Source organism: Cyclopterus lumpus, chromosome 5 (assembly GCF_009769545.1).
Source record: "Cyclopterus lumpus isolate fCycLum1 chromosome 5, fCycLum1.pri, whole genome shotgun sequence".
Classification (NCBI taxonomy): domain Eukaryota; kingdom Metazoa; phylum Chordata; class Actinopteri; order Perciformes; family Cyclopteridae; genus Cyclopterus; species Cyclopterus lumpus.
Window position 1 is genome coordinate 22,816,636 of NC_046970.1, and position 13,722 is coordinate 22,830,357.

The following is a 13,722-nucleotide window of genomic DNA, read 5'->3' on the forward strand; positions in this document are numbered from 1 at the left end:
TGATTATTTATATTCATGCTATCACTGCCATCTACAGATCAGCTGGGAAAGTTCAGATGAGGGGTGTTCTCAGTCAGTCTCTGAAAATCCTCGATGCCAGACGACGAGAAACGCCACTCTTTGCCAAGGGGGGGGGGCAGAAAGAAAGAAAGAAAGCAAAGAAAGAAAGAAAGAAAGAAAAAACTAAAGACCCTCAGATAACTGAAAAAAAAAACCTTCGCCGTAGATTGGAAGGCAACTTAACGGGCACAACGGAAATACGAGCAATTACAAAAGTGCTTTAAAATGCTACGTGAAATATTCTACATTGAGGCAACCCGGGTTTTCTTTGGGGAACATGTAATTACTTTGACTACACAGCCATAAAATATGAAGAGCATAATTATTTTTTTCCCTGGACAACAGCCAGCCAAAACGTCATTAAGTGAAACCAAGGTCAAAATGCGCTGCACGCGGATTGTGGGAGGAGTGGAAAGAAGGCTGAGAGCAGGTAGATAAAAACATTTACTCCTAATGACTTACCTTTCGGCAGGAGCAGACCGGGCAACACCATGGACATCGGCACGGCAATTTTAATAATTGGCTTCGCTGCTCTCTTCGCAGCCTTCCTCCTCCTGGTAATTGGACTTGTGTACTCCGAGCTGATGAATTCAGACATTCCTCGTGGGGTTGCAAATAGAGGGAAACTGCGAACGGTTCACGGCCTGTTTGTTGGCATAGCGATTGTGGTGAGTATCTCGCGAGCATCTATGTTTGCGCTTATTATTTTTATGTCCCCTTGATATTCTGCGTGTGTTCTAATTAACTTTGTAGCATTATTAAAAATCACTCGTTCCTTAGTGTACTGTAAAGGGTAATGCGAAGAAGGAAAAGAAGAAAGAAAGAAAAACAACTTCTTTTAGGCCCATGTCAAAGATGGTTGTCCTTTCTTTGTCCTCCAGCAACTGATAAAGATCAGAGACATTTCAGATAAGAAATCAAGCCGCACAAAGGTGTAAAAGAGGCAAGGTCATGTGTTCACCCTTCTTTGATGTTGTCATAGTAAATATGGTCTCGTAGACAGAATAACTTTCCCTTTGACTTTACCGATCAAGAATACTTTTTTTCTTTTCTTCTTCTTTTTGTTTGAAACATTGTCTGCAAGTCTGTGGTTTCCTTTCTCCTCAAAAGGGCCGGATCCTTGATCGCCTGGGTATCTGTCATCAGGTCAGCTTCATCCGGTGGTTTGTGGGACGCTTCCTGACTCGCTTAAAACCAGTTCCAGCCGGCCTGCGAGTGAAGGACCTGAAGTTCTCCGAGGTCCCGGTGCGACTCTACGAACCCACCGCTGTGTGTGAGGGCCTGAGGAGAGGGCTGGTGTATTTCCATGGGGGAGGATGGGTGTTGGGCAACATAGGTAGGCTAGATCCCATCATTCACTTAAGTACTTACTTAATACTACTTAAAACTACTCTTTTGGGTGCATGTTAAACTACAATAAGTGTCATTTGATGATGTATACGAGAGTGTCATTAATTCACACGATTGAGAAGTTTGATTCAGGGATATAAAATCATCGTTTATGCATAATAATGATAATAATACTTAGAATTGATATAGCGCTTTTCTACACACTCAAAGACACTTTACATAAGGCATAGACAAACAGAACAAAACTAAATAGAAAGACAAGGAGCAAACAAAACAAACAAACAGAACATTTTGGGTAAAAAGGAAGAACAAAAAGCTGGAGAGGCTATGCGGGACGAGTCGATATGTATGTGACCTGTGTTGGTCGAGGCCGGTGAGGTTACTCGCGGGTTAGCATGCTGGCATCCGTCCTGCACCGCATTACATAGACGTCATAACGCCAACACTGTAACCTCTTCACATGCATTTGATAATGCATTAAAATAATAATCTAACGCCAGATCTTTTACTTAGCATATTTTTAAATGGACTACAACAGCGTTGCCTCCATAATGAACTCTCTGAATACACAAACGGAGATGAGTGGAGGTGGGGAGAGAAAACAGAGTGTTTTGGTTTGAAAAGAAAGATCCCAACACATCTTCTGCTAACTCTGATGCCCCCCCCCCCCCCCCCCCCCCCCGCCCCCCCGCCCCTGCACAGATTCTGTTGATGAAGTCTGCCGACACATCGCCAAGGAGTCCGGCACCACCGTGGTTTCCGTCGGGTAACTTTTTTAAATGTCACGCAAATAATCCCAAACTTTGTTTTTGTCTGGCAAAAAAAAAAAAAGAAGCCAGAATTTTTGACATATTGACCCCTCTCCCGTCTTTGCCCCCGCAGGTACCGATTAGCCCCCGAGCACAGGTACCCCGCGCAGCTGGACGACTGCGAGTCGGCGCTGTGTCACTTCCTGTCTGTGGCCGAGGCCGAGTTTAGCGTGGACTCTGACAGAGTGGCAGTCGGAGGGGACGGCACCGGGGCCAACCTGGCAGCAGCGCTGTGCCAAAGGCTGGCGAGGACAGCGGTCGGACATCTGCCATTCCCCTGCGCTCAGCTCCTCGTCTACCCGGCCCTGCAGATGGCGGATTTCAACCTGCCCTCGTACCAGCAAAATCACGCCGTGCCCATATTGTTCCGTGGCCGTATGGCGTTCTACTTCCTGCAGTACCTCAATGGGGACATGTATTTGTGCCAGGACTTGTTGGAAGGAATCCATGTGCCCACTGAGCTCAAGCCACGCTATAAGGAGTTGCTCTCTCCTTCCAACCTGTCCCCAGAGTTCCTCGCCCGGGGTTACAGTGAGCCCCCGACCGCAGAATATAATGGGGAGGTGTATCACGCCATCAAAGCCGGTTTGGAACACGAGGTCTCGCCTTTACTGGCGGACGACGAAGTCCTTCGGAAAACGCCTCCCAGCTTCATCCTCACCTGCGAGTATGACGTCCTGAGGGACGACGGGATTCTTTACAGGAAGCGGCTGCTGGACCTGGAAAAGGACGTCACCTGGCGCCATGTGGCGGATGGCTTTCACGGCATGATTAACTTTTTCAACCAGGGCTGGCTCACCATCCGCTCTGCGGCGCAGGTTGTGGAGAGTGTCGTCGACTACATGAACACACTGTGAGGGTCGATTTTTATTATGCTTTTCCATTCTGTTGTTTTTTCCATTTAAAAAAAAATAAAATTTGCCTCGAGTGAGAGAGTTTCATCCATCATTAAAGGTATATAGTGCACAGAAGACCCCCCCCACACCTCACACAAATCAATAAACAAAACGTTTTCTTATTCCAAAAATAAAAGACGGAGTGGGACCCATTCCTGGCACCATTTTAACACAACGGTAAATGTCATGCCCCAGCTTTAAATACTGCATCTCTTTCTAACACAGATGTAAGACAGCTGCCATTTGCTTGCAGGATCCTCTGCTTCCCTTCCCTTGCAGTGTTTGCTGTATCCATAGCAACTGAGCTCTTATATTTCCCCTCCACTGCCTAATGCCGTGATGGGACCAGGCGGAAGCAGCCTACACGCTGTCTGTTTTAACTAGCTAACGGTACTTCATATTTCCCGTGGTACAAAAAGACAAGAAAAAAAGTTAAATGCAGCATGAGTCAAACCGGGACGGCAAAGGATAAATGGGCCCAACGCGGCTGGAGGACGGAGCAGAAGTATTCAAACAAAGTGCTGTTAGGCAACTGGGCGGAAGAAAGACTTCAGGTAGGCGTTTTGCTTATTGTCTGTTTTCGCTTTTTACGCGAGCGTCAAAAATAAGACGTTTTGATTTTAAGCACGCATCTTCAATTGAATGTGAGAACACAAGACTATCCGAGCCCTTTTTCTTTTTATAGTGGCAGGTTCTTTTTTTTTGTTGTCGCACCTCGGGTTGGGTAGTCAAATCTATAGCAACCTGATTAGGCGGCGCCTCTAGTTCAGCTACCTCAGCACAGCCTCCTGCTGGGGAGAAGGCTCGAGCTGGAGACTAATTGCATCGACGTGAGGTCGGTTCTTCGGGATCCGAGAGGAGAAATGACTTTAGAAACGTCCCTGTGTACCCCCCCCCCCCCCCCCCCCCCCCCCCCCCCCCTCTTTGTGACGTGTGTTTATTACGTCCGACGTAGTTCACTCGGGAGCCACAGGCAGCCAGCGGTCGCGTAGACCACCGGCCTTACTGGGACTTCCAGCCGGACGTCTCCGAGAGAGGATCTGCCCCGCTGAGAGCTGAGGTCAGCCTTTTGAACTGCTCGTTTCGCGGGCGTTAACGACAATCGAAAAAGCCTGTCACGAGCCTGCAAGTCAGGGCTTTTCTTCTCCAGATCCAGTGGCCACGTCTGCATCATATTGACGGCCCGAGATAAAGGCTTGTGACAAAACTCTTTATGAAAGCGGGTTCATGGTCGGTATTCAGCAGTCGTGCAAAATGTGTGAAATCATCAGTCCTACCGGGCACTTAAAGGCTAGTTAGAGCAATTTGCTGCCGCCACATGTTGAGCCCCTTGAAGATTATTGTAAAAGAGTAGGTCATGCCCTTTATATCTTAATCCAGTGAAAGCCAATACATGCGGGCTATGAGACTACTGTGCATTGTCTTCCAGGGGCTTCCATCCAAGCTGCTATTTGGCCACAATGGCCCGCCGTCCTCTCATCACTTGGTCACTCACTACGAGGAGAGCTACCAGCGTGAGCACACCGACGCCCGGCCCCGGCCTCCAAACAGCTCGACGCGGCGGCTCGGGTGGTCCGAACGGCCAATTTCTGGTAATTTTCACGTTATATTATATTCGAAAAAAAGAAAATGGCGAATTACACACCGAACCATCGCGGCGGCACCAAATAAAGAGTTCAGCGTATTTCATTCTGCGCGGGACACGGCACACCAGCAGTGGTGCTCATGAATAAATGAAATGTGGGTGGCCCCAGATGCCTTTTTATGGTTCCAAATCAGTCACCGGTGTAATGAATGGTTGCAGTAACACGGCCCGTTAACGTTCTCTCGACAGCTCTTACAACCAGCGGCGCTGGCCCGCCGCAGTCCGCGAGGCGCCCGCGTTTGGAGAAGCAGCCGTCGCTCCTCCCGTCGCTGACGGTGTACCGGTCAGCGTACCAGAGGCACCCGCTCAGCGGCTTCTGCCAGAGCCGCTTTGCCAGGGCGCCACGCGCGCTCTCCAGCCACCTCCACGCAGCCAATCACATCAACAGGGACCTGGATCTGAGGGGCCGCTCGCTGCTACAAGTCCCAGATCATTGTTGGAGTCCACTTCCACGCTCGCGACAGGCCTAGAGACGACAACGTGGCTCATGAACGGCCCTCACGTGTTCCTCTTTTTGTATTAGTCGGCGAAAAAAAAGATAAACAGAGCAAACCGTTCGGGGAAATCAAAAGGAATTTAAAAATAAATAAATGAAGCATGATTCTCATTACTGCTCTGGATTTAGTGCGTGTTGTGTGGTGAGTTGCAGTGTTTACATATGTGGATGCACGTGTTTGCAAGACGGAGAACGTAAAGGGGCTTATACATTACGTCCGCCCTTCCGGAGGATAATTACATGCATATTCTCCCCCCCCCCCACTCTTGATGTCTGAAACGCATTATGAGCTGTTCGCATGACCCGCCGAGGGAAAATAAACAAATAAATCAAACAAAGTGTTGACCTGGATATCTAGGCTAACCGGAGGCCGTGAGTCATCCCAGGCGACACATCTGAAGGGAAGTGTCTTTATCTGCTGTTCCATTTGGTGTTTTGTTACAAGGGGGATCAAAGTGTTTAATTAGGGGGAAATCAAAGATGCTCGTGTTTGATGGTCAACCATCTGCGTCCGTGTCCCTTTGCCCCGCCCCCCCCCCCCCAGCCTGCTGCCCTTCCCTGCGCAGCTGAAGCCTGTCTGTCTCACCCACTGTTCAGCTGGCTAGTCCCTCCACTGATGTGACACGTGTCACATGACACCCTCGTGTGCTGCAGGAAGTCGAGAGCTTTCAACGCGTCTCACCCAGAGAGGGCTGTTGAGTTCGCCTCGTGAGCCACATGATGGCGCTGTAGCAGCATGTCACTCCCCGCAACCTGTCCGTGTCATTAAAGTCCTCAGCGTTACAGTGAAAAACTTAAAGTAATTATTACTTGTATCATTCTTATGCATATTTGTGTTCTACCGTTGGTCATAGGTCACACAGATACTGGAGTAAAGATTTGGTTTAATAAGCTGTGGTTCATTAATTGTGAATTAGTATGCAGTGGATGACATTCATTTATTTCGTTGACTTTCATAAAACAGTAAATAGCAAAACAAACATGTCTGGCAGGTACACTGAACAAAGACTCAGTCAAGATTAGAACAAATGCACTTCTTTCTGGCCTCCATAGGAGAGCCACTGAAATCCCCAAAAAATAACAGTAAGTTTTTTAAAAGTAGTGACAAATGTTTTAGAAGCCCTCCTATTTATATTGTATGCCAAAACCATTTACATATTGTCATATTTAAAGAGCAACCGTAGATAATTGCATTGTATCCAGGCCGCTGTGTAAGTTATATCTGTGCCCTACACAGTGATAGATCACCACGATATTGCTCAATCTCTGTAATGTGTTAGAGTTGAATGAGCTCATTTATTCCCAAGACTTATTTATGAATTATCTATAGAGGTTAAGCATCTGGGATGATATTAAACTAACTTAATGGCAGGAGGGAGTGGCAAATCAAAGAAGCAAACAACTCACATGGCAGCTCATCCGTAAATCTAAGCAAACAGTGTTTCAGATCCCATTAGGAGTCCAATACTTTGCATCGAGACATAATGAACACGCATTTATTTGTGCAACACCAAAATCTAAGAAATTAAGTATTAAATAGAAGCTTTGTGGAAAAGTGACACTTCAAATTAAAATAAAAACGATATTTGATGCTTGATCGAGCACACTCAGTCAACAAGAAACTTTTGCTCTTGCAGAGATACTCCATCACCACCTAATCTTATCCTTAATGGGAAACCGAACCCTCCTCACACACTGGTCTGTCGAGGCTTCTTATCGGGGAGTGAAAGGACGAAAGGGAAAAGCATGCCCTTCGCGGCATTGAGGACACTCATATTCTCCTCTCTGAAACCCACAGAGATCTCATCCGCCTGGAACCTCATGGTGAACTGCCGGCCGACACAATAGATCGTGCCGTCCAACATGACACAGCGGAAGGCGGGGCAGTGGCGGAGCCGCTTGGAGCTGCACTCGTACCACAGCCGAGCCATCGTGTGGTACCGGTACACGCTGACGCCCAGCAGCGGGTTCACGTCGAACCGATACAGCAACCTCCCCACGGCGACCATATCTGCAGTTCTGTCTTTGCTGCCGACCAACAGACTCTGCCTCCAGCTGTTGGTCTTGGGGCTGTAGCGCAGCAGCATGTATCTGAGAGTGCCCCCGGAGACAAAGAGCTCCCCGCTGCTCACCGTGACGTGGTGCGCCACGGCGAACGTGTCGTTGGGCAGCGGAGCCACGAAGGTCCATCTGTCCAATCGCGGGTCGTAGCGCTCCACCGAGGAGAGGCACTCGCCTCCGATGGCGTAGATGTAGCCCTGCAGTGCTGCTAGTTTGCAGCGGGGCCTGGCTTCGTTCATGGGACTGATCTCCTTCCAAATGGATGTCAAAGGATTGTAGCAAAACACTCGCTTTGAGGGTGTCGTTTCTCTCTCCGCGCCTTGGCAGCCCACCGCCACAAACAAGTAGTTATCCATTGTGCACATGGCGCAGGCTTTGGAGATGACCTCCTGTGGGATCAGGCAGAGTGTGTGCCAGGCGTCTTTGAAGTCATCGTAACAGTACACCGCGCTGGACGTCCTCCTCTGCTCCGTCCCCGGCTCTCCGGTGTTCCTCGCCCAGTCTTGAGGGTCCATATCTGCCACCATGACAAAGCGCCTCCCTCTCATCCTCTGCTTCTGGATGTGCTCCCGCTCGCCGGCCATTAACCGCCCATAAAGGTTGGGGTCCCGGAGCACCTGGAGGTAGTTGTCCGACATGACTCCCAGGGCTGCTTCCTGCACAGAGGTATGGCCGTGTTTCTTGGCCAGACACAGCGTCTCCAAACAGTTACCCAGATCAAGTTTACTCTTGAAGCTTTGCAAATCTGTGCCGTCGAGAGCTTCTGCTGGAGGGTGTAGAAATGCTTCCACAGTCTCTACATCTCCCCCCTCTCTCACACTAAGGCCTTTGTTGTATGTCGAGTGAGAGATGGACTCATTGCTGGTTGGAGCCACAGAGTGAGTCTCTGGAGTTGAGACTTGTGTATTTAGAGAGGGGATGGAGAGCTCAGGCTGCTCTGCTGCAGACAGATAGCTCTCCTTGTGTAGGATAAGAGGCCTTGCGGTGTGCCTCAGTTTGAGACTTCTCGGCAAAGACGGATCCTCGGCACTGCTTTGTGGTAAAACCAGATCACGCATGATGATGGGGCTCAGGGAGGATGGGGATTCTTTGAGGCTGCTGCCACGACCTCCAGGCTCCACGGAGTGCGACTCAGAGCTCCTCTCGTACGGACCCAGAGCGGCGTTGGAGTCTGTTACAGAGTGAGAGGAAGACTCGACGTAGTAATCATATATCTTTCCGCGCACAATCTGGTCTCCCGTTCCCTCCAGCACAACGTTCGCATCCTCCACTTTGATCTCCGCCTTGGAGAGGAAGCTGGAGTAGGCCCCCTGGCGCTCCAAGTCCTGCCTTAACTCCCTGCCCACACCCACACTGCCCTCCAGCTTCCGTATGAAGCAAGGGGAGCGGCGCCCCGTTGCACTGGCCATCCCACTCTCAGTTGGATAAGGGAAGTTCAAAGCCGATCCAAATAAAATATTACTGGTGGCAACCTGTGCCTGCTCCCGACGAGAGAGCTTCTCTCCTTTCATGCTGATATCCCGGGTTCTATGTGAGATACTAAATGCATCCGCCTTCTTTTCAGCTTGGCACGGAGGAGCCTCCGCTGGTGTCAGGTCATCAGCTGCTGAATCTGGGTCCGAGGGTCCAGGTCGCTGTCCCCCATCACCGGTGTCATCTTCCGGCGAGCTTTGACAATGTAGCGTCGTCTTGCAGTTTTGGCAGGTGGCATTATCCGGCTCCTCGTTGTATTCGACGCAGGGCTGGATTTCCTGCGCTTCCCTGGAGCTGTAGAACCTGTACGCCCATGACAACAGCACCACCGCGGCCACAGAGAGACTCACTCTCAACAGCAGCTGCATGTCGAATTCGACTCCCAAAAGCTCCGCAGTTGGCATAGCTGCAGCGCGGATGGCGATCGCTGGTGACGATCGGTCGACTGATCCTATTGAATGTTATTGTCGATGCGTCTCAGTTGACGAGGGCATGCTGTCTGGGTTTTCTTTGTAAAGGAGCTGCCGTGATCTGATGACTGTGCCTCTCTGCCAAAGGATCAAGTGTAAAATGATACCTGGAGAGCTACTATTTGCATCCCCGGCTTTGCAGAGGCGGGTCATGCATCACCTGTGGCAAGTCAGAAGCCGATTCAATAACCAGACACAACATGTGTACATACCTCATGGGTTAATATTTGGTTGTGCCTTTTGCTAACTCACCCGAGCTTTTCCCATAACTATCCCAACATCACCTAAGAACTCTGAATACGCCCTAGTCCTAACATTGTCAGAGCCGTGTCTTTTGCTCTGTGTTCGAGGCAAACGGGAGTGCCTCAGGTCATACGATGACACGCGGCAAGGAACTGCAGGAGGAAAACATGGTTTGAATAAGGGGTGGGGAGTTATGACAGGTGACATTGATCAAACACTTAATAACCAGGATACATCTGTTTGCACAGCCATGCCACAGATCAAAGGTCCTTTTCTGTGCCAATGCGCAGATGCTCGAGTGAATCTCTCTACAGATAAGCTGGAGCTTGCTGTCGAACAACAAAGTGGCAGTTACTCGGTATTATAAACACATAGGACCGTAAATAACACAGATAACCCCCTACAGAAGAACCTTGACAGTGCCATTCATTTCACACGCGCAAGCATACGTCTCTGTCACATGGGAGAGCCGTGTCTCTCTGTCAGCCTGTCATTTGTTGCTGATAACACATTTGAAGAGAGTCTGCGGCCAACAGCAGAATGGTGTTTATTTTAACTGCACTCAGAGGGCGTGTCGGGTGTCCGAGCTGACGCGGGCGGGCATTGTTTGGACAGCCGATAGCCACGAGCACCGCAGACCGGCATGAAGGGAACCGGATTCCGCAGGCATTGGTCGAGCGCTGAATAATTCACAGACGGGCCAAAAGAGAGACGGCTTCTTTGCTCCCAGCTCAGGTGAACTATTCCGAAAACACATCAAATAAACATGCGCATTGCTGTGTGGCGCTTTCGCCTCTTGCTGCTCGTGTCATCCATGACAGGTGTGCAAAATGGGAATGAACAAGAAAAGGAACTTTTCTTTCTTTTTTTTAACAGGTGTCATTCTGTGTTTTTCTTTTATCCCTCTATAACTAGTGATGCTGTAAAAAAAAAAAAATGAAGCTTTTTCATAATGTTTATGTGACTGTCCCATTCCTCGAGACATCAATTTGTTATGGAAATAAAAGAATTTGATAAAAGTGAAGTTGCTAAAACTTTTACTGTAAGGTTCATCCAACCAATAAACCCTAAACAGCGTTGACTTATGATGGGAAAACAGAAAAAAGCTTGTTTTCACTTGACGTCCCTATAATTAAAGAGCATTACTACCAAGAGGAATAATTAAAACGTTTCACATTCACGGCTTGAAAAGAAAGTTGAAGAATATGCGAGGGCATATATTCAAAAGATTCATATATATAGTTGGATCTTTCTGTTTTTTTTAAGATACAATAAATGTTCATATGTACTATTAACTTGCAATAAACACACACACACATGCACACACACGTGCACACACACGTGCACACACACAGGGTTATGATGAACTTTTTCTGTGGGCATGATAAAGACAATTGGCACACACTAATGCATTCAGAAAAGGCGATGGAGCATTTTCTTCTCCCTCTTGAATGCAAAACAAGTGGAAGAAAGTGAGGGGGAAAAAAAAGCACAGAAGTGCCTCTTGAATCAAAATTTAAATGACAGCCGAGTTATAACGCTATACTGTAGGTAGGATGCGGATTTGCGCCTTTTTCTTCCCTCGCAGGAAAATAATTATAATAATTCAAAGCGCATTTGACTGACTCTTAATAATGTTTGAGCTATGCAGCTCTCATTTCCAGAAGGCAGGAATATGGATTGTACTTTGGCAAGGTGAGGCGATATCCCAAACGGAGAGGTCTACCCTTTCTGTTCCGCTAAGCTTTAGAAATCGCCCCTCTTACCTCCCTCCTGGTTTAAAGATTAATCCCTTAATACACGTTGTGTCCTTAGAATGGCTTAAAATGCAATTCTTGGGAGGTCCAAAAAATGCAGGATTATTCCGCATTAAGACCAACCTTCGCTGTGTGGAGAGAGTGCATGCTGGAAAAAAAAGGGTTGACAGCGACCGCCAGAATCTCCTTCAAAAGCCATGTTGTGTCACAATAATAACAAAGTCATCGTTTGGAGCGTGCCCAGTCTGTCGCCAGGCAGACTGGCTTTCAAATTTCCGTCACACGGTGAGATTATCATCAAATGAGATTGAGAACAATCCCTGCAATGATCTAGATATGCATCCGTTGAGCAATATTAGACAGTGTATATTACCTGCAACGGGAATCAAAGACGCCCGGAGAGGATGTACATCGACTACCGAACACGTCGAACACGGTGTGTGTGTGTGTGTGTGTGTGAGGTAAGCAAAGTCAAGGCTGGTAAGTTTGATCATCTCTCCATTTTAATACAGGTGAAATGAAACAAATGCAACAACCCTGTTTTACACACGCGGCCTCGAGTCAGCGCCTCCCTGGAACGGCGGCTAGAATGAATCCTACTAGTACTGTAGATGTCTGTGTGAGAGTTACACAATGTAAGTCAGATAGCATGTCACAAGTGAATAACTGGATCACAGGCCAGCGACAATGAGTCGCAGTGCTGTCGATTTGCAACACACCAAAAGGAGAAAGAATCTTCGAACGTCACATGCACCACAACCCCAAAACAGCAGACATATGTTTGATTTTTTTTTTTTTTTTTACTCTGTCCTTGGAGACCTGCTAGATATAAAAAGCCCAAAATGAGAAACAGAAAAAGCTTTTAATGTTTCTGTCCTTTCAGCCAAGAATGATCTCTGAGAACCGTGTTGAATGAAGTACAAACAAAAGGAGGGCGAGAAGTGTGAACTCCCAACTGTATCAGCAACCCATCCCTCACCATCACCCATATAACCCCTCTTTAATATTTTTTTTGTTCAATATTTACACTGATGCACACAAAAAAATACACTCAAAAAGGAGAATTTTTTTTTTTTTCTTTTTTTTTTTAGTTTCTTAATGCATTTAAATCCTCTTGAACATTCCACGCCATGAGAAAGAAAAAAAGATTCGCTACTTTTATATCAAATAAAAAAGAAAAAGAAAAAGAAAGACGGTTCTCTCGGAGCATCTGTGTTTGTTCCCCTGTGGTTCATCAGCTTGTTGCTAATCAGGTGCATCCCAGGACATGTAACAGATGGGTGTGGTTGATATGGTGGCGCATATCCAGCCAGTTCCACTTTTTTTTTTTTGTTCTTCACATTTCAGTCAACACCGACGACATTTTTGACTCAACAAAAATAAAATCCAAATGCTTTTTCTTTTTCTTTTTCCATTTCAACTCATCAGATTTTATTGATCAACAGGCAGACGTGGGAAACAAGAAACATAAGGGGTGTAAATGGGCAGGGCTATATAGGAGAGGGAGGGGGAGGGGGGGTGGGGTTATTGTCATGTTCATCACGTTGTTCTTTTGATATCATTATCTTGGTTATTATTTCATTACAAAAAAAAAAAAAAGAAACCAAAAAAAACAGTGGAGCTGTTTCCTGATCGATCCGACGCATGGAGAGCCTGTTGATGACTGGAGAAGGCTTGCAGGGTTTGTGGAAATGTGTGTGTGTGTGTGTGTGTGTGTGTGGATGCCGTGTAAGAAGGGCAAGTATGTGTGTGTGTACGTGTCAGCGTGCGAGTGTCTCCAATGAGAGCTTTCACGTCAGTTCCACTGTCACTGTGAGGACGAGCGCCATCCACGTTAGTCCGAGCACGTCCACGCGTGAAGCTCCATCTGCAAACCAAAGAAACCGTCCGTGAGGCAGAGACACACTTTCAGAAAATAGTGTTTTAAAACAGTAATCCTAATTCTTCATTCTCTCTACTGGCCAGCAGGGGGGGGGCGACTCCTCCGGTTGCAAAAATAAGTCTGATTGTTTCGAAGTTATTATTACCTCACGAAACATTGTAAACATGAGTTTGTGGTCTCGATAGCTAGTTTAAAGTCTTCCTTAATAAAGCATGGTGTTCATTTTGTATATTATGGTCCCATTGAAGTAAAGCAGGGTATGCTTTAGGGCGTGGCTACTTTGTGATTGACAAGGCGCTACCAGTGTCAATCCAAACAAATGTCGTCAGTTTTTGTCTGTCATTTTTTTTACAATTATATAAAAAATAATGGGACATTTCTAAAGCCGCTGAAAAACTCTACGCTACAATGAAAAACAAATACAATGTAGTATGCCAATCATACTATTGATCGACAGTAGCTTTCCCTCAGACAGATCTCAGCTTGTCACCGTCACATGAAGTCCCACTTGTTTTCGTGGACGAGAGGTGACTTGATGACAGGGTTGGTCTGAGAGGATAATGATACCAAGACAACCTCT

The 13,722-nt window shown here is 47.3% G+C and overlaps 4 protein-coding genes across 5 annotated transcripts in view; 2 read left to right on the plus strand and 2 right to left on the minus strand.

Moving 5' to 3' along the window:
• Positions 1 to 551: 551 nt before the first annotated feature.
• Positions 552 to 3,076, plus strand: aadacl4 (arylacetamide deacetylase-like 4). The gene is made up of 4 exons (XM_034533578.1): positions 552 to 728; positions 1,171 to 1,396; positions 2,113 to 2,176; positions 2,293 to 3,076. Exons 1-4 carry the CDS (start codon positions 552 to 554, stop codon positions 3,074 to 3,076), a joined length of 1,251 nt encoding a protein of 416 aa, XP_034389469.1.
• A 482-nt stretch (positions 3,077 to 3,558) lies between these two features.
• c5h1orf158 (chromosome 5 C1orf158 homolog) lies at positions 3,559 to 5,230 on the plus strand. Its single transcript, XM_034533263.1, has 4 exons — positions 3,559 to 3,669; positions 4,071 to 4,175; positions 4,545 to 4,707; positions 4,950 to 5,230. Exons 1-4 carry the CDS (start codon positions 3,559 to 3,561, stop codon positions 5,228 to 5,230), a joined length of 660 nt encoding a protein of 219 aa, XP_034389154.1.
• A 1,714-nt stretch (positions 5,231 to 6,944) lies between these two features.
• On the minus strand, positions 6,945 to 9,194 carry klhdc7a (kelch domain containing 7A). Its single transcript, XM_034533584.1, has 2 exons — positions 8,863 to 9,194; positions 6,945 to 8,736 (listed from the first exon to the last, which is right to left on the minus strand). Exons 1-2 carry the CDS (start codon positions 9,192 to 9,194, stop codon positions 6,945 to 6,947), a joined length of 2,124 nt encoding a protein of 707 aa, XP_034389475.1.
• Positions 9,195 to 12,349: 3,155 nt separating this feature from the next.
• igsf21a (immunoglobin superfamily, member 21a) overlaps positions 12,350 to 13,722 on the minus strand; it is a 149,161-nt gene continuing 147,788 nt past the window's right edge. The window contains exon 10 of one of the 2 annotated variants that reach the window (XM_034533461.1): positions 12,350 to 13,127. In XM_034533461.1, the coding sequence (XP_034389352.1) occupies positions 13,051 to 13,127 (77 nt within the window). In that variant the 3' untranslated portion in view covers positions 12,350 to 13,050. The remainder of the gene's footprint in view (positions 13,128 to 13,722) is intronic. The other variant, XM_034533460.1, reaches the window with a different exon arrangement.